The sequence below is a fragment of the Schistocerca serialis genome, chromosome 7 (genome assembly GCF_023864345.2).
Source record: "Schistocerca serialis cubense isolate TAMUIC-IGC-003099 chromosome 7, iqSchSeri2.2, whole genome shotgun sequence".
NCBI lineage: Eukaryota > Metazoa > Arthropoda > Insecta > Orthoptera > Acrididae > Schistocerca > Schistocerca serialis.
In genome coordinates this window covers 395,994,080-396,021,556 of record NC_064644.1, presented here as the reverse complement: position 1 = coordinate 396,021,556, position 27,477 = coordinate 395,994,080, and the positions used below count along the sequence as shown (strand labels likewise).

General features: G+C 41.2%; 1 protein-coding gene across 1 annotated transcript; it reads left to right on the top strand.

Moving 5' to 3' along the window:
- On the top strand, nucleotides 1–26,045 carry LOC126412519 (NADH dehydrogenase [ubiquinone] 1 alpha subcomplex subunit 9, mitochondrial). Its single transcript, XM_050082148.1, has 7 exons — nucleotides 1–119; nucleotides 1,868–2,079; nucleotides 5,522–5,815; nucleotides 6,571–6,704; nucleotides 18,056–18,217; nucleotides 25,345–25,531; nucleotides 25,620–26,045. The coding sequence occupies exons 1-7, from the start codon at nucleotides 80–82 to the stop codon at nucleotides 25,797–25,799; spliced, it is 1,209 nt and encodes a 402-aa protein (XP_049938105.1). The 5' UTR covers nucleotides 1–79; the 3' UTR covers nucleotides 25,800–26,045.
- Nucleotides 26,046–27,477: the final 1,432 nt, after the last annotated feature.

Sequence of the window (27,477 nt, the reverse complement as noted above, 5' to 3'; positions counted from 1 at the left end):
AGCGAGTCGATAGCGATACGATTCTCACACGAGAAGGTTATCTTCCATACCGCGCTGACCCACGGTGTCTTTGACAGAAATGGCAGGGTTTGCCGTGCAGACGGTTCTGCTGAGCGCAAGTGAGTATGGGCGAAAATAAATCTGTGCTCATTGGTTTGTTGACATAATAAATGACCATTTGTAAACACGTAATCACGCTTGAGAAAGGTACAGGATGTTCACCTTTGAGCATAAAAGTAGGCGATATGGGGAGATTTTGTTTATGGTTATTCCTTTCCCTTTCCCATGAACACGACAGAATGTAAAGTGCGACAGTAGTTGGAGAGTTACACGAGCTCCATTCCACTGTTTACGCTTCCGACCAACGTTCTGATGGTACAAGAAATATATGATCAGGTATCATACATTCATTCCGGCCCAGGGAAACACCGATTTATAAATTTGCTTTACCTTAACACATGAGGTGTGCATAACTGTGTTTCAGTTCAGTTTTCCAAACAGCGCGATGTAGAAATACATATGTTACATACTAACAACGTAGAGAAGTAAGAGGTGTGTGTACAGTGTCTACACATACTGTAAACTTGTTTCTTCCACTTGGTTTCGGACATGGGGGATACATTTTACATTTGAAAGACACATTTGCTAGAAAACAGACTTGGGGATGTGGGGGAGCTAATCTGCTATTATTGATAGCCCTAATTCCAATGCGGAAATAAAATAAAATTGTAGCAGTTGTAGCTTAAAACTATCAGAGTCAGCCATATAGGCTGACAGAATGTGATACCCAAGGATTTTCCTAATCGTAATATATTCCTAGGCACCCAACATCAAAATTACAAAACTAATAAAGTACGTTTATCATACTATAATGTTTCTTTCTATCTAAATTCTTGTATATATTTGAACTCTGCAGATGGATTGTTCTGTTTTGTTAAGAGATCATATTTTCTCAAAATGTAGGTAAATAGGAATTACCATTGCTACATGCAAATTATCGGAGTGCATTCTGAAAGCTTTGAGATGAGCCCTGGAGTATAGTTTGTTTGTAACAGTATGTGCTTAGAAACTTCATGTCATAAAAGTTTTATTGGTTTTGATATTTCCCCAAGTCAAACAGCTGAGCTGGCAGATATTACAAACATTAACAGACGAGACACTTGGTGATATATTTCCTACTCAAGCCCCATGGCAATCCTAATGCAAAAAGGTATTTTACAAAGGTGCATAGAAAATGTAATCCAAATTTTCTTTTTTTATCTTAGTGACACTTCTGCTAACAAGATGTTAATGATAATAAGCACAAATATTCCACTTTAATAAACATGCTATCTTGGTTGAGAATGTTACAAGAGAGACTGGATGCTATATGACTATTGGCATGTTCTGATTATAAGATTAATTGGGGAAAGTATATACCATGCAGAATTCCAATATTGGTATTGCTGTTTATTTTGTATGTCTGTATGGGATGCTGAAGTCATAGGCATTATTTCTGTGAAAAGTGATGAATGCCTTAAAACATTTCAAATTTATTTTCGTCAATTAAAAACCCTACAAAGGAAAGGCAGTGCAGTTCATAGATGCACATAAAAATGAAATAATCGACTGGTTTTTGAACTTTTGTTTTTTCTCTGGATGCAGTAAAAACACTTCCTCAAATTTTTGAAGCTGAAGGTTATTTAAACTTTGTGTGTGCACACACACATTCAATTTGTTTTACCTGCAGGTGAGCATTTACCTGTCTCAGCTGGTTTTAATGTGTTTTCATCCTGAGATTTCCGCTATCAAATTGCATTGTTTGCCTTGGATTTTATGATTGGCATTACATATCCACTAATGGTATATAATTTTTTTTGTTTTGTAGGGCATCAGCTTGGTGCAGCAACATCGGTGAACCTTGTTCATGTGGCTTCATACAGCAATGATGTCCATACAATAAAGAATCCAAAATTATCCCAACTGAAAAGAGGAACTGGTGGGAGATCAAGCTTCAATGGAGTTGTAGCAACAGTGTTTGGAGCCAGCGGTTTTCTAGGCAGATATGTTTGTAATCGGTTGGGGAAAATAGGTACACAGGTATATATTTTCCTTCTGTAGCCTACAGTACCATATTATTTCAGTATATTAGTTACTAATCTCTCATTTGTTGATTATAATCTTTTTGTCGAACTCTTTTATTAGTGTAGTATAAATAACCAATAATATGGGAATAGCAAGTGATGAGAGTAGGATAATTGCCAGCCAGGACAGCTTTTACCGCATCGAGGATGACAACACATTTGTTACAAGAAGGTGAGAGAGATCAATTTCAGAGTAACCAGTTAGAGGCATGGTAAATGCAACTTTTGTTTCCGTCAAAATTATAAGATTGTCCAGAGTCCATTCCATGTTCTCCACCATTATTTAGAATATGTTGACTGGCCTGAAGTTGTGATTATATGGGGGACAGGAGAGTTCATTGCAGTGGATTGCTGACTATTGCTTTATTCAAATCCATTGCTTACCCCTGGGTTGTGTTATGGTAGAGAGAACATATATTGGCATTTGACAGGAGAATATGGGCTTGGTACCAGGAACAAGACAGGAGATAGACTAATGGAGCTCTACAATAAATTTCAGCTAGTAATAGTGAATACTCCGTTCAAGACTCACACGAGGAGGAAGTATACTTGGCAAAGGTTGCAAGACAGAGGAAGATTTCAGTTGGATTATATCACAGTCAAGCAGAGATTCCGAAATCAGATACTGGACTGTAAGGTGTACGCTGGAGCAGATATAGACTCAGATCACAATTTAGTACAGATGAAAAGTAGGCTCAAGTTTTAAAAGGCTAGTCTGGAAAAATTAATGTGCAAAGAAGTGGGATATGGATGTACAAGTACTAAGGAATGAAGAGATGCACTTGAATTTCTCTGAAGCTATAGATATTGCAATAATGAGTAGCTCAGTAGGCAATTCAGCTGGAGAGAAATTGACATCTCTAAAAAGGGCAATCACAGAAGTTGGAAAGAAAAACGTTGGTACAAAGAAGGTAACTGGGAAGAAACAATGGATTGCAGAAGAAATGTTTTGTTGATGGATGAAAGGGGGGGGGGGGGTATGAAAATGTTTTAAGGAAATTTAGGAATACAGAAATACAAGTCACTAAGGAATGAAATAAATCCGAAGTGCAGGGAAGTTAAGATGAAATTACTACATGAAAAATGTGGAGAAATCGAAAAAGAAATTATTGTTGGAATGACTGACACGGCATATAGAAAAGTCGAAACAATCTTTGATGAAATTAAAAGCAAGAGTGCTAACATTAAGAGTGCAATAGAAATTCCCTGTTAAATCCAGAGGACAGAGTGGATAGATGACAAGAGTACATTGATGACCTCTATGAGGGAATAGACTTGTCTGTTGACACTATAGAACAACAGGAGTTGATATAGAAGAGATACGGGATCCAGTATTAGAATCAGAATTTAAAAGAGCTTTGGAAGATGTAAGATCAAGTAAAGCAGAAGGGATAGATAACAGTCCATCAGATTTTCTAAAATCTTTGGGGGGAAATGGCAACAAAACAACTATTCAAATTAGTATCTAAAATGTGTGTATCTGACGATATTCCATCTAACTTTTGGGAAAACATCATCCACACATTTCCGAAGGTTGCAAGAGCTGAGAAATGTAAGACTTATAACACAATGAGCTTTAACGACTCATGCATCCAAGTTGCTGACAATAATAATATTCTGAAGAATGGAAAAGAAAATTGAAGATTTGTTGATGAAGATCAGTCTGGCTTCAGGAAAGGTAAAGGCACCTGAGAGGCAAGTCTATCGTCATGGTTGATAATAGATGCAAGACTAAAGAAAAATTGAGACACATTCATAGGATTTGTAGACCTGGAAAATGTGTTCAATAATGTCAAATGGTGCAAAGTGTTCGAAATGCTGAGGAAAGTAAGGGTAAACTATAGGGGAAGTCGGGTAATATACAATATGTGCAGGAACCAAGAGTTAACAATAAGAGTTGGAGACTAAGAGTGAAGTGTTCAGATTAGAAAGGGTGTAAGACGGGGATGTAGTCTTTCGGCCCAACTATTCAATCTCTACAGCGAAGAAGCAGTGAGAGAAATGAATTAAAAAAAAAAAAAAACGTAAGATTTGCTGATGACATAGCCATCCTCAGTGAAAGTAGAGAACTATGGGATCTGATGAATGGAATGAACAGGCTAACCAGCACAGCATATGGATTGAGAGTAAATCGAATAAAGACTAAAAGTAATGAGCATAACAGAAATGAGAACAGTGAGAAACTTAACCTCAGGATTGGTGATCACAAAGAAGATAAAGTTGAGGAATTCTGCTATCAATGAACAAAATAACCCATGGCAGACAAAGCAAGGACAATACATAAAGCAGACTAGCACTGGCAGAAAGGCCATTCCTGGCCAAGAGAAGTCAGCTAGTATCAGACATAGACCTTAATTTGAGGAAGAAATTTCTGAGAATGTATGTTTGGAGCACAGTGTTGTATTTTGGTGAAACATGAACTGTGGGGAAACTGGAAAAGAAGGGAATTGAAGTGTATGAGATGTGGTACTGCAGAAGAATGTTGAAAAATAGGTGGACTGATAAGGCAAGGAATGAGGAAGTTCTCTGGAGAATTGGCAAGGAAAGGAGTATAAGGAAAACACTGACAAGAAGAAGGGACAGAATGGCAATACGGCTGTCAAGACATCACAAAATAACTTCCATGGTAGTAGAGGAACCTGTAGAGGCCAAAAACTGTAGAGCCAAACAGAGATTGGAATACACCCAGCAAATAATTGAGGATATATGTTGCAAGTGCTACTGTGAGATGACGAGAGTGGCACAGGAGAGGAATTTGTGGTGGGCTTCATTGTACTAGTCAGAAGACTGGTGACCCAAAATTTGTCACTGTGAAATATGTGTAATAGTGTACATAAAATCAATTATTGGCACACTCTTCTGTTTTCCTGTCACAAGACCTTATTCTTATAGCACATACAAGATGGAGCCATGATTGCAGTAACTACTAGATTTGGCTGTTTTTAGATTAAATTAATTGTTAAATTATGTATTCTCCAAAGAATAATTGTGATGATTGCATTTTTACTCATATCAGTGAGTGAAATGAAGAATTGAGGGATTAGTAATAGCTAAAACTGGACATAATAAAACATGAAGTTTAGTGCTCCAATTCATCATGTAGATCTGTTTCCAAAACAAAACGCATAACTGAGCAGTTGTATTCATTAACTGATGTAACTCCTAAATGCAATATCTGACAGGTTATGTGCACTGAGACATGTTGCTTGTCATTTCACTTTGTTTCCCTTCATGTGTGGGTTAGTATAGCTTTCATTTAGTTCGTGGTAAGCAACAGCTTGCCTGTTCTACAAACCAATGTATGGTTTTCTTCACAGTATTTACTTATTTAAGCAATCCCATGTGAAGATAGTCCTTTGTGTCAGATTTGTTTCTCATAATTCATGATTTTGTCACAGCTGATAATACCATATCGTGGGGACCACTATGATGTACTAAGGCTGAAACTTGTTGGAGATTTAGGCCAAGTGCTGTTTGTGCCTTATGATCTCAGAGATAAGGAATCTGTCTTCAAAGCTGTAAAATATTCCAATGTGGTCATTAATCTTGTTGGCCGTGACTGGGAGACAAAGAATTTCAAGTTTGATGACGTTAATGTGGAAGGTGCCAGAACTATTGCAAATGCTGCTCGTGAAGCTGGAGTAGAAAAATTGATCCACCTGTCTGCACTGAATGCAATGGAGAATCCAGAGGTACGTTAAATATTCAGTAATAACGTATGGTGGTCATATGATTTAGTTATGTTATCTTCCACAACAGACAATGACGATGATGATGATGATAATGATGATGATGATAGTGTTGACAGACATTACCATACTAACTGTGGTCTTCCACTAGGGAAATGTTGGTAATGGCAGCTAATAACTTTCTTTACAGGTGCAATCATGAATGTTCTTTTTTGACCATGCTAATTTTCATATTAACTGGTAACTGCATGCTGCATGATGGGAAGTGAACACAATGAATTGTCATATTTTTTGTGTTGAGATTTTTTGTCTGCACCAGCTCAAAACCAAATTATCACATCCAAGCCTAAGCTCAGTCTCAGGCTTTGTTAAAGGTCAGTCTGTCACCACATCTTCTTTTCTTCCATTTACATTTATTGCCTTTGCCAACTCTCAACCAAACTGTCACATTCCAATCTAACTTTGGCCTTGTGCTTCACTACAGTTCAGTCTGTCACCACATCTAGTTTTCTTCCTGCTCTCCATATTGAATACAAATGCTGTTGTCCACTTCCCATAATGCATCATGCAGTTACCAACTGCAGCACATTAAAAAGACACCATAAATGCACTTTAGCCGAAAAGCCACATACACAATTCAGTCCACTTTTACATTATAAAGTGCATAAATAGATTATGGGGCTAGCAGAAACAGCATAACTATTCTGCTAATAAGTAGTCAACAATTAACACAATATATTTATCTCTCTTTGTTCTAGCCTATTGTTATCCCAAAAGGCTCAAAATTTTATCAGAGCAAATGGAGAGGTGAATGTGCTGTAAGAGAAGCATTTCCTGAAGCAATAATATTTCGTCCTTCAGTCATTTATGGTCAAGAAGACAGATTCCTCAGGTATTTGCTTTTCTTATTACCAGATTGAAATGACACTATAATTTTGTTCATACTTGATGTCTTGAGCCATTTTCTGTCATGTTTAAATTTGTGGCAGTAATAAGGCATACTAATTTATAGCTAGACCATTACCTCTGTAATTTAGATGAAAGTGATTTTGAAGGTCATTCATGTTCGTAGTATAAATGTTGAAAACTATAGTACATTTGTCCACATACTTAAATTAACATAACATACCTATTTTTTTGTTTTTCTTAATCGTTTTTGGTGATGCGTTGTGTTGTTCTCTCTAGATTGTGTTCATTGTCACATGATAGAGATATGCCATAAGATAATTGTGTGTGCTGTCACTGGATATCAAAATAAATGGCATTTTCTTTAACAGTTAGTGACTGAAAAAACTAACAAATCATTACAGTTCCTTATGTTGAAAGTATTCTGAAAAATATCTATACACAATTATAGGCTTGGCTTTTCTTCACCTCCTGAAATGCAAAGATTGTCATAGGCTGGCAGATCTCCCATTAGTTAATTCCAACAGAAACAGAAGCTGTAATTCAGTAAAAAAATTCTGAGTATGGTGTGACTTGAGTTCAGGAAAATGCTGATAAGAGACATGGCATTGCTTGAAGGTTGCCAGATCTTCTGTGTCTGTATTACCTGACACTGTTTTCAGTTGATGCCCCTACATGGCACCTGCTGAACAAACATGCCAGTGCTGCATTTCAGCCAAGTTGTGGTGGAGGTTGTGTCTGGTGGGAATAGGTCCAAGGGGAGAGAGGCAGGAAGAGGGACTGGGGGTGAGTGGCTAGCAGCTTGGAGGGAGGCAGTCTTTTGCCAGCTAGGAATGTGGGGAGGGAGAGGTGGCAGGTACACGAGCTAGGCATGTGATGCATGGTTGTTGGAATTTGTGGGAAGTGTCATACGCTGAAGGTAACAGGATGTGAATTTGGAGGTGGTGACAGGATGGAGGCAGGGAAAAGTTTTGGGTGGAGGGTGTAGGGACATTTGGTTACCAGAGATTGAGGCCAAGCCAATTACAGGGGCAGAGGATGTGTTGTAAGGATAACTCCTGTCTGCATAGGTCAGAGAAGCTAGAGATGGAGGGAATTATTGAGATGGCACAGTTCATGAAGCAGCCATTGAAACTCAGCATGTCATGCTGAGCTGCATTTTGTGCCACTAGGTGTCCAACTTTGGTTTTGGCAACAGTTTGGGGGTGTCCATTCTTCCTGATGGACAGTTAGGTGGTAGTCATAATGCCATAAGAACATCTGCAGTGTTTCCAGCAGATTTGGTTCATTACATGACTGTGTTCACAGGCGGCCCAGCCTCTGATGGGGCAGAATAAACCTATGACAGGACTGGAGTAGGAAGTGCCGATTGGGTGAATTGTGACAAGGGAATGGGAGTGGCATAGGGATAGACTAATACATTGTGAAATGGGTGGCAGATGTCAAAATGCAGGTACTTTTTGTGGTTAGTGGGTTTAATGTGTGCAGAGCTGTGGATGAAGTTAGCTGAGAAGTGGATGTCAACATCCAGAAAGTTGCCACTTTAGACCAGGTGAAGTGGATGAGAGATAAAGTATTGAAGTTGTGAAGGGATGAAGATAGGGTGTTGTGGCGCTGAGTCCAGATCATGAAGATATTGTCAATAAACCTGAACCAGATTATTGGTTGGGTGTTTTGGGAAGCTAGGAAAGTTTCCTCTACATTATCTGCAAAGAGGTTGGCATAGGAGAGTGCCACATGGATGCCCATGGCTCTGCTGCAGATTTTTTTGTGTACCTTCCCTTCAAAGGAAAAGTAGCTGTGAGTCGGGAGGCATTTAAAGAATGAGGTGGTGTATTTGGAGTCTGAAGAACATTGGGAGAGGTAATGTTCAGTTGCAGCAAGGCAGGTTCATTGATGATATCTTCACGATCTGTATTCAGGGCCATGACACCCTGTCCCCATTCCATCACAACCTCCACACTTTCCCTCCCATCAACTTCACTTGCCCCTCCTCAACCCAGTGTGCCACCTTCGTAGATGTTGACCACCTGTTCACTGATGGCTCCATCCCCACTTCTGTCAACATTGAACCCACTAACCAAACAGTACCTTCATTTTGACAGCTGCCATTCATTCCACACCAAAAAATCCTCCCATGCAGCAACATACTGGTCCTTCCCATGCCATCCTAGCTCTTTGCCACAGGTATCGTATCCCCATCAGAGGTCAAGCCACCAGGCATGTCGTATACCAACTCTGCTGCAAAGACTGCCCATCAGGATGAACAGCCACAGCCAAACTGTTGCCAAGATGAAGTTGACCACATTGCACAGATGAGAACAACAGGCCCAATTTCAGTGGCTGCTTCACAACTCGGGCCATCCGGATCCTTCCCTTCACCACCTGCTTGTCTGAACTATGCAGATGAAAGTTACTCTTACAACACATCCTTCACACCCAGGACTGGCTAAATCTCCAGTAACCCATAGCCCCCACACCCGACCCAACAATTTCCCCTTCCTCCATTCTCTTCATACAACGGTTTCCCTTCCTCCGTCCTGTCACCCCCTCCCAATTCACTTTCCGTCACCTTCAGTATGTGCCCATCTCCACCAATTCTGACCCCCCCAGGGGGTCCTCAACTCTTTCGTGGATACGTGCGTGGCGAGCACGGGGCCCCGAGCCATTGCAGCCTTCTTTCTCTCCCGGGCTGCATTTCCTTTCCTTTCCCTTCCCCTCCTTTCCCCTCCATACCCCTTTCCCCTCGCCCTCTCCTCTCTCTCTATTGGTGTCCTTGCTTATGTTGGCCCCCGCTATCCTCCTGGTTCTGTTGGTTCTACACTCCGGCTTTTTTTGCGTAATCATCTCCTCCTTTTGGCGTTCCTTGGTCCCCCTCTGGGGTTTGACCTCCATTCCAAAATTTCTCTTCCGTAGTGTGAGCCATTTGGGGAAGAGCACCTTACCTAGTGTCTCCGACGTGTGCCCTCATAGTACATTCCACCTTTTCTTTTACGTCGTTGTCTGATGCTAGGGTGCATAGCCAGCACGGTAGCCAGCCCGTGTGGTGGGGTCGCTATGTACCCTTTTGGTTGAGCCCCCTGAACACACAGGGATCACACTTCTGATACCTGAGCTGTGACCTCCTCATGCATGCCTTGGAGTGGTTGCTCGTCATCCTGGAGCATCGGAACTCCCGGCAATGGCCGCCGTGCCAGACGGCCCTTGCTGTGGCTGGGTGGCGCCCGTGAGGAGAGCCCCTGATCGGAGTGGGTGGTATCAGGGCGGACGCTATGCAGATGAAACGCATACGGGTCCAAACCTCTGGCCGCTCTTCTGCGGCCGTCTCTCTGCGTGGTACTGATTCCTCAAGTGCTGCTTCTCTTGCCCCTTCGGCCTTCCCTTCCGTGGCTACCCCCTGGGAGGAGGGTCAGGCGCGTCGTCTAGGGGCAAAACCTTTCCCCCGTTATCTAGTTTGCACCAGGACTGATGGAGATACTTTCACCAGTGTCAAACCATTATTCTTTGTGGAACACATTGAAGACAAGTTCGGCGAAGTGGACTCCCTGAGCAAGATGCGGTCGGGTTCGTTACTGATAAAAACTGCTTCGGCTGCCCAATCTGCGGCCCTTCGTGCCTGTACCCATCTTGGCACAATTCCCGTGTCCATTACCCCTCACCAGTCTCTAAATATGGTGCAAGGTGTGATTTTTCACAGAGACCTCATCCTTCAAACTGATGAGGAACTTCGGGACAATCTCGGACGGCGGGGTGTTCACTTTGTTCGGCGTGTTCAGAAGGGTCCTAAAGATAATCGTATTGATACTGGTGCCTTTATCCTGGCCTTTGAAGGGGATACCCTTCCTGAGAAAGTTAAGATTATGGTCTATCGCTGTGATGTGAAGCCGTACATCCCACCTCCTATGCGGTGTTTTAAGTGCTTGCGTTTTGGCCACATGTCTTCTCGCTGTACCCAGGACCCTCTCTGTGGTGACTGTGGACGTCCACTCCATGAGGGGAGTCCCTGTGTTCCCCCTCCTGTCTGTGTAAATTGTCGTGGTAGTCATTCTCCTCGTTCAGCAGATTGCCCCGTCTATAAGAAAGAAAAAAAGATACAGGAGTATAAGTCTCTTGATCGTTTAAGCTACACAGAGGCCCGTAAGAAATACGCACGATTGCACCCTGTGTCCATGACATCTAGTTACGCCTTGGTTACATCTTCATCCCTTCCTCCCCCTTCCTTACCCCCATCCCAGACCCCTCTCCTTCCCCCCTCCCCTGCGGCTCCCACCCCTTCTCCTCTGGGCGCTGCTCCCCCTCCCCAGCCGGAGAAGTGTCCCACTCCTTCGGCGTCTGCCGGTCAAGGGCGCCTCTCCCGGGATGCCCCTTCCCGGCACCTTCCAGGTCAAAGGTCTGCTGCAGCGCGGCGACCGCGAGAGCCGCGGTCTATCGGCCCCCCGGTCGCCCGGTCTCTTTCTGTTCCTGATCTTGCTGCAGCTGGCTCCATTATGCCACACAGCCCTCCTCGATCTCAGCCTGAAAAGAAGAAGAAACATAAGTCCCGGGACAAAGAGCCTCTGGTGTCACCAGAGGTCCCTTCCCCGGCTTCACAACCGGATTCTGACCTGTCGTTTATGGATGTCGCCCCCTCCTTGTCGGTGACGGGTGGGGACCCGGCGGTATGACTGGATTTAGCGTGTTCAGCCCTCATTTAAACCATCGTTCTGTGGTTCTCCAGTGGAATTGTAATGGCTACTATCGTCACCTTCCGGAATTGAAATCTCTTCTTTCGTCCTACTCAGCAGCTTGTGTGGTTCTCCAGGAATCTCATTTTACTGATGCTCACTCACCGACCCTCCGTGGGTTCCGTGTTTTCTGTCGAAATCGGGTCGGACCCTTGCGGGCTTCTGGTGGCGTTTGTACGTTGGTCCGTACAGACATTGCTAGCACGTGGATTCCTCTCCACACTACATTGGAAGCGGTTGCTGTTAGGGTCCACTTAGACTCTGCAGTCACAGTATGCAATCTTTATCTCCCTCCTGACAGGACTCTTACACCTGCTGCCTTAACCACCCTTCTTCAGCAACTTCCTCCTCCCTTCCTCCTCCTTGGGGATTTTAATGCTCATCATCCTTTGTGGGGCAGTGCCTTTCCATCTAGACGAGGTCTTCTTATAGACCAATTTATTGCAGACCACGACCTATGCCTTCTTAATGATGGCTCCCCTACTCATTTCAGTGCTGGTCATGGTACCTTTTCTGCCATTGATCTTTCTCTTTCTTCTCCCTCTCTCCTCCCTTCATTACACTGGTCGCCACACGACGACCTTTGTGATAGTGACCATTTCCCGTTGATTATCACGCTCCCTTCCCGCTCCCCGATGGACAGGTTACCTCGTTGGTCTTTCCACCGCGCTGATTGGCCTCTATATACTGCACAGGTCGAGTTTTCTCCCTCTTTGTCGGGTTGTATTGATGACGTCCTACGTGACGTGTCTGCCGCGATTGTTCGCGCTGCTAACCTTGCTGTCCCGCGCTCATCTGGACAATTTCGTCGTCGGCAAGTCCCGTGGTGGAGTACGGCCATTGCCATTGCCATCCGTGATCGCCGTCGAGCTTTGCAACACTTTAAGAGGCACCCATCTGTAGCCAGCCTTTCTACCTTTAAGCGCCTTCGCGCTAAAGCCCGTTATTTAATTAAACAGAGCAAACGGATATGTTGGGAACGATTCGTTTCTTCCCTTGGTTCCACTGTCCCTCTGTCACGGGTATGGGCTACACTTCGCTCTCTCCAAGGTTGCCATCGGCAGTCCACCCTCCCAGGCCTTCACCTCCCAGATGGCATTTGTACGGACTCATTAGTTCTCGCAGAACATCTTGCGACCCATTTTGCAGTGGCATCAGCGTCGGCCTCCTATCCAGCTGCTTTCCTTCATCAAAAACAGCAGGCTGAAGCTGTCACCTTATGTTTCACCACTTGTGAGTCAGAATCTTACAACGAACCTTTCACTGAATGGGAATTTCTTTCTGCTCTATCTTCTTCTCATGATACGGTCCCTGGCCCAGATTCCATTCATAACCAGCTGCTTCAACATCTCAGTGCTCCACAACGGCACCATCTTCTTCGGGTGTTTAACCGTATCTGGCTCCAGGGTGACTTCCCTTCTCAGTGGAGGGATAGCATTGTGGTTCCTGTCGTTAAGCCTGGTCAGAACCCCCTATCTGTTGACAGCTATCGGCCAATTAGTTTGACCAATGTTGGTTGTAAGTTACTTGAACGGCTGGTAGCCCGTCGGCTCACTTGGGTCCTCGAATCTCGGGATCTATTGTCCCCTTACCAGTGTGGCTTTCGAGAGGGACGATCTCCAATCGATCATTTGCTTCGCTTGGAATCCGCAGTTCGGCAGGCTTTTTCCCAGCGCCGCCATTTGGTTGCAGTGTTTTTTGACCTTCGCAAGGCCTATGACACGGCCTGGCGCCATCACATCTTACTAACCCTTCATCAGTGGGGTCTTCGGGGCCCACTCCCGATTTTTATCCGCCAGTTCCTGATCCATCGGTCATTCAGAGTTCGAGTTGGTACTGCTTTTAGTTCTCCACGGACCCAGGAGACGGGCATCCCACAGGGTTCTGTCTTGAGTGTCCTTCTTTTCCTCATTGCTATCGATGGACTTGTGGCCTCTGTCGGTCCCTTGGTCGCCCCTGCCCTGTATGTGGATGATTTCTGCATTTGGGTTAGTTCCTCCTCGATGCCATCTGCAGAACGGCAGCTCCAGGTGGCTATACGGCGTGCCTCTGCATGGACCCTCTCACACGGGTTTCAATTCTCTCCTTTAAAATCGCGGGTGGTCCACTTCTGTCGCCGTACTACGGTCCACCCTGATCCAGAGCTCTATCTCGCTGCACAAAGATTGCCTGTGGTTCCACAGTTTCGTTTCCTAGGTCTTCTTTTCGACAACAAGCTCACTTGGCTGCCCCATATCAGACTCCTGAAGGTAGGATGTTTCCGAAAACTCAATGTCCTTCGCTTCCTTGCCCACTCCTCTTGGGGTGCGGACCGTTCCCTCCTCCTCCGTCTTTATCGTGCTCTAGTTCTGTCACGTTTGGACTATGGTTGTCAAGTTTATGGTTCAGCTGCTCCTTCCACGCTGCACGTGCTGGATCCAGTCCACCATCGTGGTATCCGTTTGGCCACCGGTGCATTCCCTACGAGCCCTGTTGATAGTCTCTTGGTTGAAGCTGGGATCCCCCCCCTTTCTGTTCGGCGGTCCCAGCTTCTGGTGTCTTATGCCCTTACTATCCGTTCTTCTCCCGCTCATCCTTCCTATTCTATCCTATTCCCAGACCATGGACGTCGCCCGCCTGACTCCCGCCCTCGGGCGGGTTTACCGGTTGGGCTGCGCCTTGCGTCTCTTACCCGTGATTTTCGGCTTCCTTCTTTGTCCTGTCTTCCTCGCTCCCTCCCCTCCACCCCTCCTTGGTTAGTTCCTCGGCCTCGAATTCGGATGGATCTCCGCCGCGGTCCGAAAGATTCCATCCCCCCGGTGGTGTTCCGTTCCTTTTTCCGCCAAATTTTATGGGAGTTTCGGGATGCTGTTGTTTTTTACACTGATGGCTCTAAATCTGCTGATCATGTTGGGTATGCCTTCACGTCCTTTGTTGGAACGGAAAATCATCTACTGCCACCCTCATGTGGGGTGTTTACTGCGGAATTGATGGCAATTTCCCGGGCCCTTACCTTTATTAAACAATCCCAACACAACCGCGTTTTGTTATGTACGGACTCGATGAGTGGCCTTCTTGCTATTGACCGGTGTTTTTCGCGCCATCCCTTGGTCTCTGCCATCCATGACCATCTCGCTGATCTTCACCGTGCTGATTGTTCCATTGATTTCCTATGGGTCCCGGGCCATGTGGGTATCCCGGGTAATGAGCTCGCTGATCGTTTGGCTGGGGGAGCAGTTACTTATCCCCCGTTTTCTGTAACCCCTCCTGCAGCGGATTTACGGCTTCACATCAAATCCCACTTTGCACAGTCATGGGCCAATTCTTGGGAGGCTACTCCACTGTCTAATAAACTTCGTGCCATTAAGGTGAATCCAGGCCCATGGCGTTCTTCCTTTAGCCTCTCCCGCAAGGACTCGACCACACTGTGTCGTCTCCGCATTGGCCATACCAGGCTGACCCATGGTTTCCTTTTGCGTGATGAGCCACCCCCGCTATGTGGTTGTGGAGCCTTCCAGTCAGTGGCCCACATTTTGGTTGAATGCCCCCTTCTTTTGGCGCTGCGTGCTAAGTACAGACTCCCCCACACTTTACCTTTGATGTTGGCTGACGATTCCCGGATGGTCTCTCTGGTTCTAGGTTTCCTCCGGGAGAGTGGTTTTTATTCTCAGTTTTAAAGTTTTTAATCTCCCTCTGGTGTTGGGGCAGGGCGGTGAGTGTTTGGGTGTCTCCCACTGTAGGCAGTGTTCAGAGATTCCCGATTCACCTCCCTGACCGGAATCCTCTTTTCTTTCCCTTTTACTCTGTTTTTACCCCTTCTTTTTAAGGCTTGGTTAGTTTTTCCATTCCATCCGTACTTTCTGCATTATAGCAGTTGTACCTTTTAAGTCACAGGTGGTCTTGCCTATGCTGCTTCAGCATAGTGTTGGGTCCGTTCTCTTGCCAACTTCCCTCATTTGTTTTTACTAATGACAACGTGACTGCCCTTTTACGTTTCCCCTTTTTCCGTTTTATTTTTCTGACTATACTGAGATGTCCTGTTAGCAGAATGGAGTCTATTTGAAACAAGGGACTGATGACCTTGCTGTTTGGTCCCTTTAACTTCAAACAACCAACCAACCAACCAATTCTGACAACTGTACATTATATGCCTAGCCCATGTACCTGCCACCCCTCCCTTCCTGCACTCCCAGCTCCAAACTGGCTCCCTGCTTCCGAGTCGCTAGCCACTCGCCCCATATCCCTCTTGCTGCCTATCTCACCTCTGTCTCCCTCTACCTACTCCATCCAACACACCCCCATCACAACCTAGCTCAGCCTCAAACCCTCCCCCATCCTCCCAACTCCTACCTCCCCCTTCTGACATAACCCCCGCCACAACCTAGTCAACCTGCTAAAATGCAGCAATGGCACTGTTCATCCAGCTGGTACCATTTAGAGAGGTGTGTGTGTGTGTGTGTGTGTGTGTGTGTGTGTGTGTGTGTGTGTGTGTGTGCGCGTGCATGCGTGCAAGTGTTTAAATTCCACCATGTACTAAAACAATTTAATTCATCATCACGGTGAAATGGTAGGGAGGTCATGCAGCTGATTAAATCTGGTAATGGAATGAGGAAGGGCAACTGACAGCTCAGAGTGTATATGTATCTCCAAACAACCATTATTATATCATTTATTTATGGCTTAACAGGATTGGAGAGTTCATCCCTCATTCTCAGATGTAACAAGGAGCTCTCAAAACTAGTTATATCCAAAATAAATGGTATAATCGTGGCTCTCTGGAGATAATTTATATCAAGTTTCCAATGTTGTATGTATCTGTGAAGTTGCTTCCTTTTTTTTCCCTTTTTGTGTAAAGTAGTGCTTAAGAACCCATAGTTTATATAAATCGTCCTTTTAATTCCAGTGATACTGTTATGTAATGAAGGTATGTTTCAATAATTCGATTTTCTGCATCTGAAATAGTCATTTGTATTGTCTACAAAATGAGAATGCAGATACATTTGTATTGTCTACAAAATGAGAATGCAGATAATATTTTACGTCAAGCTTTTTCAGTTCTGCTTCTTAGTTTGTGGTAAATTACTTTATGTTTGGTCCCACTATTTTGGATGGTTGTTCGAATGTCGTCATTTCTTTGTCAACACAGTTGACTATGTACCTTCAGCTTTCTTACTGGATCACTTTTTCCCAAATGGACCATATTTAAAGTGTTTCAGTGATGATATCATTTTTTGTGCAGCATGAAAGCTCTAGATCTTTATTAACGTCTTCTGATTCGTTAGCAGAAAAATATGTATGTCAATCTAATATTTTATTACATTTAGTCACTTGACAACCAGATTAAGAAAATGTAATTATTTACAAAAATTATTGGGTAGATTTAAAAAAAAAAAAAAAAAAAACAACTATATACGGCCCACTGCCATTCAAGGCAAGCAAATTATAAAATTAGAGTCAGGTAATGTGCTGATTTTATATTTTGCAAACTTGTAATGAAAAGGAAACCAGTACATAGAAATCATTTAATTACATCGTGGTACATGGAAAAATACTTTCATACAGAGGACGTTGTGCACTGTCTAGCATACTCCAATATGATATCTTAACAGATATTTCAAAAAGTATCTTTATGTATTTTGCTGTTGTGTTTACCTATAGTGACTTGACAGTATGTATGAATAACATGTGGAAATCAGTTCAAAACTCTGCCATGATGTATTTTATGTAGTACGGGTGTGGTTGATCATCTTTTACTCCTGTAACTGATTCATCAAATTCTGGAGCAAGTGACTGGGGTTTAGACACATCTGCATTGTGCCAAGGAGGATTACTTCATCATTGTGGCAGAATTAATTGTGGATCCTTGACTTTTGAGTTGTCATGAGATGAAAAAACTACTGACCTGTGTCTGTAGGTGGACAAAGGTCTCACCACCCTCATTACTACTTGATGTTTCATCAAGTTGTGTAGATTTCCATTCAAGTTGAATGGCTTCTCCAGCTCATGATACATCTCATCTCCGTACACTAACAAAAAATTTTTACTTTTTTGTCACCAATCAAGTTGTTATTCTTTTGTTAATACTATTATTGTTGTGTGTTGTTATTATTGTGTCTACTTCACTTACCACCACTCAACAGTAGCAAAATGTACCAGTACTGATAACAAATTACTGCTGAATATTTACAAATGAACAAACAGTTTTATGAAATACAAATCCACTGTCAAATGTGACACACGTTAAATACTTGTAACAAAATATTGGAAAGTGCTGTCTTAGTCCTTAGTGCTGATATTCCATCAGCAGTCTGTTGACAATAAAGTAGCATTAGTTCAACGTAGTTAAGACATGAATAAAGACACACACTTACACGTTTTCAACATTTTTTTGCTTTTCTTCCACTGCAGATGTTATGTTAACTATAGCTGATCTCAATAACTGACCACTCAGAGTGCTGAAACTTGTGATGGTAGGTCATGGTATCTCACGGAAGGTGAGCAAACTATTGGCATGTGTATCTTGCTCATTACATGGTATCTGTACGACATAAACTAAGAGTTCTGCGTGTCGTATATGACGTGTGGGGTAGAAGAGATTAAGTGTACTCATAAGTTGTTGGATTTCCTGTTGTAGGTATTATGCTCATGTTTGGAGAAGACAGTTCCAAGCTTTACCATTGTGGAAGAAGGGTGAGCACACGATAAAGCAACCAGTATTCGTCAGTGATGTTGCAGCTGGAATTATCAATGCTGTGAAAGACCCAGACGCTGCAGGGAAAGTATTCCAGGCTGTTGGGTAAGTATATTAATTGCAAGTTCAGTAAGAGCGTATTCTAAATGTTACGAGCCCATTGACAAAATTCAGCTGTCAGCACAAGGCGCGAAGTTGTGGTGTAGGTGGCCTTGTGACAGTTCAATGTTAATGCTCTGTTTAGAATTGTAGTAATCGAGATGCATGAAGAATTTGTTCCCAAATGTATTAATTCAGTTCATTCTATTTGTGGAAAACTAGAATTTTAGTGTTTTATTGAATATGTACTTTGTGATGAAATTTCTGTAGTAGTAAATTGCTTACATTGCATTTTGCAGACCAGGATGATTTCATTTCAAATCGTACAGGCCATGTCAACTCGTGGCCATGAATTTCTCTGGAAAAAATATATATTAGACCTCTATATCATTAGTGTTAAGAAATAAAGTATTTTAATTTTATCCTAATTAACTAATAAACCGAAAGTACTGGAAACTTGGCCGATGGTTTGAGTTAAAGCTCCCTCTTGGCGTGTTAAAATTTAGTTGACACCTGCACACTTATGGGTTTCCTTTAGCTCACAAATTTAAGACAAAACTATGAAATTTAAGTTAATTTTTCTACTTAATAATTTTTTTTTTTTCTAAGTTTGGAAAGCCGTAGAACACTATCTGTTCTATCATATTACCTGATGCAGTATCTTCTCTGCTCCAGCTGTCTGTATTATGGACATATTTGTTACAAAAAATGTAAAAAATTGCATTTTTATGAGTTTTTACGAATTATTTACTTGAAAACCCCCATCCAAAAACTTTTTAGAACTACACAAAATATTGTTTGGCTAATATGTTATTAATCAGTGCGAACACAGTGGGCAATATTTTTCTGTGCAAAATCTTAAAAGTTTTTCAACATTCTGCATATTTCGCGTCACTGAATTTCTGGTGTAAAATATGCATGTTGGCAACACTGTTTCCAGCAATCTTCTGTTTATAACAAACAAGTGAGAACTTATACGTAAACCATTCTGCAGCGAGTTTTGTGTTTGGTTTGTTAGACACAGTGTCAATGAGGAAATACAGTAGTGAAAGAATGAAGTGTGTGGACTATAAAAAAAGACACAAGAAGGTGATGTTCAAGAAAAGTGAAAAACACTTAAGTCGTTGGAAATCCATCAGATGTATTGCAGAAATATCTTTGTCCTCAATTAACGTTATTAGCATCACACCATTGTGCAAGAATTGCTACACTCATTACAAGAAGAAATTTAGTGACAACCCGCCTGAATGATCTCCAACACCCGAATGTGAAACTGAAGAAGACAATGCAGATGTTTATATTCCTGGGTGTGAAGTTGTTAATACATTGAATGTAAGCATTTCTGCTGCAACCCCTATTATATATCCCCCCATAAATCTCCAGGAAAAGTAAGAATCACAAGAAGAAAACAGTATGTAAAAAGAAAAGTGGAAGAAATTGAAACAAGGTTTACACAAGCAACATCTTCAAAACTTTGTGAAGTGTATAATGTAGATGCACTTGCTGATGTGATGTGTGCACGGAATGTAATGTGTGGTTTCAAAACCTAAATACTGCTATCTCAGCAGCTACCTATACTAAGAAGGCACAGTTACTGACACTGATACCAGGTAGTTACTCTAAGCAGCAGATACAGAAATACATATCCATTTCCTCACGTTATGCAAAAGCTTGTGAAATAAAGAATGTGAAAGGTATTTGGGTATGCCCAGATTCTTATTATGGGCATCCATTGCAAGATGATACACTTACTATTGCTCTGGAATATCACCCAAGTGATGACAAAGATTGCAGCAGGCAAAGGCCTAACCAGGCTGATGTTATCTCTGTTGGTGAAAATGGTGAAAAAGTTAAAAAGGTAAAAATATATGTACAAGACCAATACGAGAAGCATATCTCCTAATGAAAAAGTAGAAACCGAATTTAAAAATTGGTCTCAAAAAATTGTTCTCCTTACGACCAAAATAGGTAAAATGCCAGTCATTGAAGGCAGTATGCTTATGTATTTGCTGCACTAATTTGAAACTTGTTTGTTTCGCTATAAGCAGTGTCATAGGAGAATAGTACACCGAGATGGACCTGATGCTTTTGTGTATATGTCAAGAACCACAAGACAAATGCTGGTTGCCGGAGTGTGCAATGTGTCCTGGTGCTGAAGTGATGACTGTTGAAGCAAGTAACCTATGCATTGCAAGAGGGAGGATAGTTTGTGAACTGATGACCTTAGCAGTTAAGTCCCATAAGATTTCACACACATTTTTGATAGTTGGTGAAGAAGACAGTAGAGCCAGAGAAGTTTGTTACATATGTTAGGCATTGGGTCATGAAAGGAATAGCTCACCATCACATCTGGAGGAGTCAGAAATAGGCCATACAAGAAGTGAAATGAGTCACATTCCAGAATACTGACACATTAATTGTTCATTTCGACTTTGCTGAGAACTGGTCTGTTTCTTTGCAGAATGAATTCAAAGTTACCACTGGCATACATCACAGGTATCAATATCCACGTGTTGCTCATTTCCGTGGAACATCATACTGTTTTGCTATTGTCAGTGATGATTTCATTCATGAAGTGTATGTGACTGATGGTGCAACATCTCATTTTAAAACCTGCTGTCAGCTCTATGAGCTTGATCAACAATGTAGTACAGGAATTAAGACATAAAATGGATATTTTCAGCAACATGTCAGGGAAAAAGTGCATGTGGTGGGGCATGAGGTATCTGTAAACATCTTGCAACAAGATTTAATCTTCAGCATGAAACTGTTGATACTATAAGAGATGCTACTGAATTTATACACACCATATCAACATTAGTAACAAACAAGAAACTCTAATTCTAAATGAAAGTACATAAAGGGAATTATGTTTAAAAAAGAGAGAAGAGTGGTCTGCTATGAAGTCTGTGGTAGGGAGTCAATCAAATCACCAGTGGGATGCATCCTGGAGTGGCATATGCATTGCAAGAACAGTTCTCCACAAAATGCAGTCTGTTACTGTGTGTGAAATGCAGAGACCACATTATACATTAGAAGACTTTGTAATGAGACACTTTATTTTTTGTATGAGAATCAGTGGTGGGTGGGACAGATAATAAGTGCCTCTCATGAGCTGCAGGATACAATTGCCACCTTTATGACACCTCATGGTCATGCTAATGCTTTCAAATGGCCATTATCAAAAGATTAGTATGCAGTTCCCATTTCCCAAGTACTGCTCTTTTTGGATCATCCTTCTTGTCCATGTGTAAATTCAGCTCGGCTATACAAGTTCAATGATAAACAGATGAAAAAACAGAATGAACTTTTTTTAATGGTGCAGTGTTGTCTGTTACAGTGTAGGCAATTTTAATTCATAGAAAGTCATGAAGAAGTAAAATCATGACAGAAGACAATAATAATTTGTGAATAATATCATGAAAAGAAAAATGAGTATAAATATTGTATATATCTCATTTGTGTAATAGAATGCTTTCAAACAAGATTATGAATTATTTTCCCACTCACTTATAACATTGTAAAGTAATTATTTTGATTCAGAAATACCAATTTTGCATGACATTTACTTAAAATCAGCACTCAGTTTAAATATTTGTCAATTACTTTTTTGACCTTCAGAGTAGAGCAGGTCTACTTAAAAAATCTCTCAAATTTTGTACAGACAAGTATTGCCCATTCTGATTGTACATGCCCTTATGCCCTTAGAACAATGATCAACTAACATACAATGAAATTTTTAGAACATTTAGGATGGGGGGGGGTTGGAGAAAATAATTTCTAAATAACCAAAAAATTTCAGATTCTTTCATCTTTATGTACAAATATACAAATATTTTGATAGTTTAAGAATTTCATGCATTAATGTCATAGCTGACAGTGAGCTGTCATTCCACTTCACCATTTCTCAAGACAGTTGACACCCTATGACTACTCATATTTTCAAAACATAATTTTGAAATTCGCAAAAAGTTATACATTTTTATAGTTTATTAAAAAAAAAACTTTATTACAATTTTTCAATTTTCCCTTCGTTATGACATTTTCACAAATAATCTCATTTAGAGAGAGGTGTAGCATTTTAACAAATCATCAGAAAATCAAAATATTGTAGTTTTGGAGAGGTATCCTTTGGAACTTCAACACACATTTTTTTCAGTAAACATTCACTCTTGGTCTGTATGATTTGAGATGGAATCACCCGCCAGTTAAAATAACTTCTGGTAATTTACTAACACTGGTACAATCTAAGTCACACAAGTCAATAAAAATATGACATGAGAAACATTACAATGTGGTAAATATTTGTTTAATGTAACATTAACTAAGAACAAAGCAACGAGAACTGTATATGAAATGCACTATTGCTAGTACAAGATTGGTCTGTTAGAGCTTTGATGAATGATGAACAGAATAAGTACAGGGTGCACATAATTAAAACACTGCTCAGAATGATGTCAAATTTGATCAGCATATTATTGACACAAGGGGAAATGTCATAGAACACAACAGCTTAAACGAAAATTTGACAAACATGTGGAACTATAAGTGTCAGAATATGCGCATCACAGATGCACAGCACACAGCTGTTCCTCAGTTTGCGTCCAAGACGTCCAACATGACTGTCTCCATGAAGAATTGCGTGCTGCTGGTAAAGTTATTTTACGAGAAGAATGAATGTGTGCTAATAGCCCTGCAGAAGTTTCGGACACTCAATGGTATGAAAAAAGGCATTGATCCAAGATGTGATAAGGCTCTGGAGAAACTGATTACAAAATTCGAAAAGACAAGTTGTTGTGAAATGCAATGTGGCGGAGGAAGGAAAGCAGTTGATCTATCATCTGTCGAAGATGTTTACACAGTATTGCAGGATGGGTCAAGTGGTGGTGTGTAAATATGCAGTGCACAGGGAATTGCCAGAACTTTGGACATACCTGCTAGCACAGTGTGTAAAATTGTACAAAACATCCTGCAGCGTTATCCAAACAAAATCACGCATGTTCAGGAGTTGCTTACTGCAGACCTGCCAGCAAGACAAACGTTCGGTCTGGACTTCACGTGGAAATGGATAATGGACAGCTGTGAATTATTTTATGGACAGTTGAAGCCCATTTCCATCTCTGAGGATGTGTCAGTTCACAGAATTGCAGAATAAGGCAATGGAAAATCTTCACACACATCAACATGTACCACTTCATTCTACAAAGGTGACTGTATGGTGCCGGCTGATGGCATCGTTTAACATAGGGCCATATTTTTTCGTGGAGACGAATCCTTTTACCTGTACTGTCACTGGTAAACTCTATGAGAGTCCTTTGCACAGCAATGTCATTCCAACGCTTAAACAGCAAGCATGTGTGTGGGTAGGATCGTTTTTATGCAAGATGACACTCCTCTGGACATTGCACAGCCAGTGAAGCAGCTGCTGCAGAAGCATTTCAAAAATGCTAGAATTATCAGTTGGCATTTCCTTACAGCCTGGTTATTCAAAACACCTGATTTTAATCCATATGACTTCTGGCTGTGGTGTTATCTGAAAGATCAGTGGTTCTCTTTATACAGTGGTTTGAAACTGGAACGTCAATTATGAACACCCTGTGTCATGTTATTATATTCGAGATGACACAAAACCGTGGATATTAGTATGAAAACTACTAAATGTTACGCTTATATTTCCTCAAACATTGAAGTAAAGTATCAGTTGAAATACATAGTAGTGACTGTAATAATTTTGAATATTGGCAAAAATATTCTGAAGCCATAACCTTCTAGTGAAGTGGTTCCATATCACATGTAAGAGAAGTATGGTGTAGAAAGATCTGAGAGCTGTGTACAGAGGAAGAAAGCAACCTTACGTGAAAGTGTCTAACTCTGCTTCTAGCCTCATTAAAAATATTAGAGCATCAAATGGTGCATCCCTGCAATGTAGCAGCTGAAGTCCACTTGTATCAGTGTCACTGTTGCTGTTTGCTTTCCTGTTACCCTCTACATCATCCCTATCATATGTGATGGTTGTGACTTTCACTGTTGTTAATACTGTTACCCCCGTAAATTAATGTGAATTGTTTTGTGTCTCATTAAGATGATATACATCATGGTACTAAATGTGACTTATCTAAAGCCTACTTGCCTTCACATACCGTACAAAACATTTCTTATACTATTTTAAGTGCATTGTCCATTGCAGTTGTTATTTTCTTTATGCATAAGTGCAGGGTGTGTCTCAATTAATGGCATAAACACATACAGGTGAAGATACACAATGCTAAATGCAAAAAAGTCTTAGTATTTTTGAGTAATTCTGAATTACTGATAAATACTGAAATTGTTTCTTGTGAATGTCTTCTTTTTCCTTCAGTAATATCTTCCCATTTATTATTTTACAGTCTAATTTCTAAAATGGTGATAGTCATTCATAAAGTAGCTGCCTGAAATTTTATGTTCTCTTTTAAAACTGGAAGCAATGTTCTCACAATGTGCATTCACCATTAATTCTAGATTAATCATGTATTCTTGATGGAAAGACACATTTATTCAAATCACCCTTTCAGTTTTTATCTGTTTCCTTAAACATTTTTTATTTGCTGTGATAAATGAGCCAGCTGCCATATTGACCTGTAGCTCTCATGTACAACACAATTGAAGCTACCTGAAGAACATCTGTAGTTAGTGTCAGCAACATTCAACTGAATGGTTTTCAAATTAGTAAGTGGTTAAGACCAGTCATGTTCTTCATGAATCTGTAAGCTTTTTACAAATTTTCACAGCTCTGCCAGTGCACAATTTACTTACACCTACTTTCATCAGTGAATAAAGTGTTCACAATTCTGTTAGTATTTCCTGAATGGAGTCTAACTATGAGAATACAGAGATTGTCCCTGTAGATGTGAACCTGCTCCTTCTCTCATGGTCAAAACCATCATATATTTACTGTGAATGCTACTATAGCAAGTGCAAGGTAATAGAAATAGTATGTTAAAGTGTTCTGAAAAATGGAAGAAATCAACTACATGTTGTTGGTTCTTTTACGTGTGTGTGTTTTTTGTTGCTTAGTTATTAAGTCAAGTAGCAATACGCTGATGCCAGGGATAAAAGTACATATTCTGAGATATATTTTTCTTGACTCTTTACAGTCCAAAACGCTATTTGCTGTCTGAGCTGGTGGACTGGTTTCATCGTGTAATGCGACGCGACGAAGAGTGGGGCTACTGGCGATATGATATGCGATATGATCCTCTGTTTTCACTGAGAGTAACTTTAACAGAAATGTTGTGTCCTAGTTGGCCAGTGGGGTATCTGCATTGGGAGGGTATTGAAAAGGTGAGTTGTGATTCCATGTTTGTACACGGCCTTTGCTGATCATTCATATTGAGATTTTCTTCTGAACTGTATTTCTTTTCTCCCCTAGGAGCATACAACAGATATTTTGGAGAGTGGGGTTCCCACTTTAGAGGATTTGGGTGTTACACTGACACACATGGAAGATCAAGTTCCATGGGAGTTACGACCTTTCAGAGCTGGAGCTTACTACCATGAAGAATTGGGTGAATTTGCCCCTCCTGCTCCTCCAAATTCTATACCTGTGTAGTGCTCTGCCAGAACAACTTTTAACAGCATTTAGACTGTATCTAGTTCTAATTTTGTAAATTATTTTTGGTCCTTCTGATTGGAGCCATGGTATTTAACACGTTGTGAGCATTTGATTTTTCACTTTGAATTTTCTTGGAAAATCTACAGAAGTTTCTTCCAAAATCTAGTTTTGATTCCACAATATAATAATCTTATGTTAATGTTGTGATATGAAATGATAAATACAAAATGATGTATATAGTAACACATGTCTTGATCCCAAAGAGATTGAGTTTTGTTAAGTAGTGACAAGAATTGCATTAGCTTGCTTGGCATGCCATATTTCACTTGGCATTTTGAACAATGAACAAGGACAAGAGAAAAAAAGCACTATAAAAATAAATTTTCTGTTACTTTGAAGAAATCACTGGTTGAGAAAAAAGTGCATATCATATTTACCTCGTTATGTGACAGTTTTTTCCCCAGATTTGTCATTCAGAATGTACAGGATCATCACACATTTGCAGATTAAGCTTTATTTACAAAGGTCAGCACTTTTATTTCTGCAATAGCTGAATGTAGCATTCATGTTACATTCACAGTTTAAGCTTTGGTAGTTGATGTCATGCACAGATTTAAATTGGCGATTTCAGATTGTGGAGCAAAGGAAACAGCTGATCCTAGCACTAGGACAAAGATAGTGAGTGGAGTTGCAGATAGTGAGTGGAGTTGCAGGTGAATAATAAACTAAGTCATGTTGACAGCTGTAGAAATATTTTTCTGTACTGTGCTTTTTATGAACATCTACCATGCTTTAGCAGCTGTTCGCCTGAATCCAGAAGTAATCAGAATTGAACTGGTGTTACAAATGGACATATACTCAACAACAGCATACAGTGTGTGACAAATTCTTATGTAAATAAACTTGCACAGAACACTTGATACATGGCTCAACAAACAAAACATGAGGTTCAACAACATCACTAAGGCTGCTGCCACCCCACATCTTTGTTGATTTTCAGTGTTGCCTCAACAGCCAGACTGGTCATATGTGTAAGAGTTGCATTTGTTATCCCCGCCCCCCCCCCCCCCCCCCCACCTCTCTGATAAAGGCCCTGTGGGCCAAATGTTTACTTTCTGACAAGTCTTTTTGTTTTGCCAGTATTTGATTCAGCATATCTGTTATATGTTGAGCAACAAATATCCTTCTCATAATATTCTGACATTGTTTGTAGGCTTTCATAGCTGGACAGATTTTATCATTGCTATCAAAACTAAAGTGTAGACGGATAACCTGTGGACAAGTCAGTGTCTACTGTCTCAGTGAAGTGGGGACCTATTCAATGGGTCCATAAGGAGGTGCAAAGGCATTTGGAGCCCTGATGTGCAGTATGCAAAGTGCTATTCCAGTGCTGCATACAGCAAAACCCAAACAAGTAGTTTGAAGCATTGCTGGCAGTTACAGTGGAGCAGGTATGGTAAGTCACAAGGACACACTGATAGTTGCACGGATTCACATATCAGTATTGGAATTGATAACTGTTACTCATATGTTGTTGACTGGACCGAAAAATGGAAACTAGAATTGGGGAAGGGTTACCGGCACTGGGGAACCTCTGGAAAGTGTCCCAGAGTGGACTTGTGTGTTCATAGGTGGCTGTGTTATATGTGAATAGTGTGGCTACAACTTGTTTGAA

Excerpts from the sequence above, each read along its gene's own strand:
- LOC126412519 (XM_050082148.1), top strand. The coding sequence starts at position 80 with ATGGCAGGGTTTGCCGTGCAGACGGTTCTGCTGAGCGCAA. Across the intron at positions 5,816-6,570 it reads ATGCAATGGAGAATCCAGAG|CCTATTGTTATCCCAAAAGG; the intron begins GTACGTTAAATA and ends TCTTTGTTCTAG. Across the intron at positions 18,218-25,344 it reads AAAGTATTCCAGGCTGTTGG|TCCAAAACGCTATTTGCTGT; the intron begins GTAAGTATATTA and ends GACTCTTTACAG.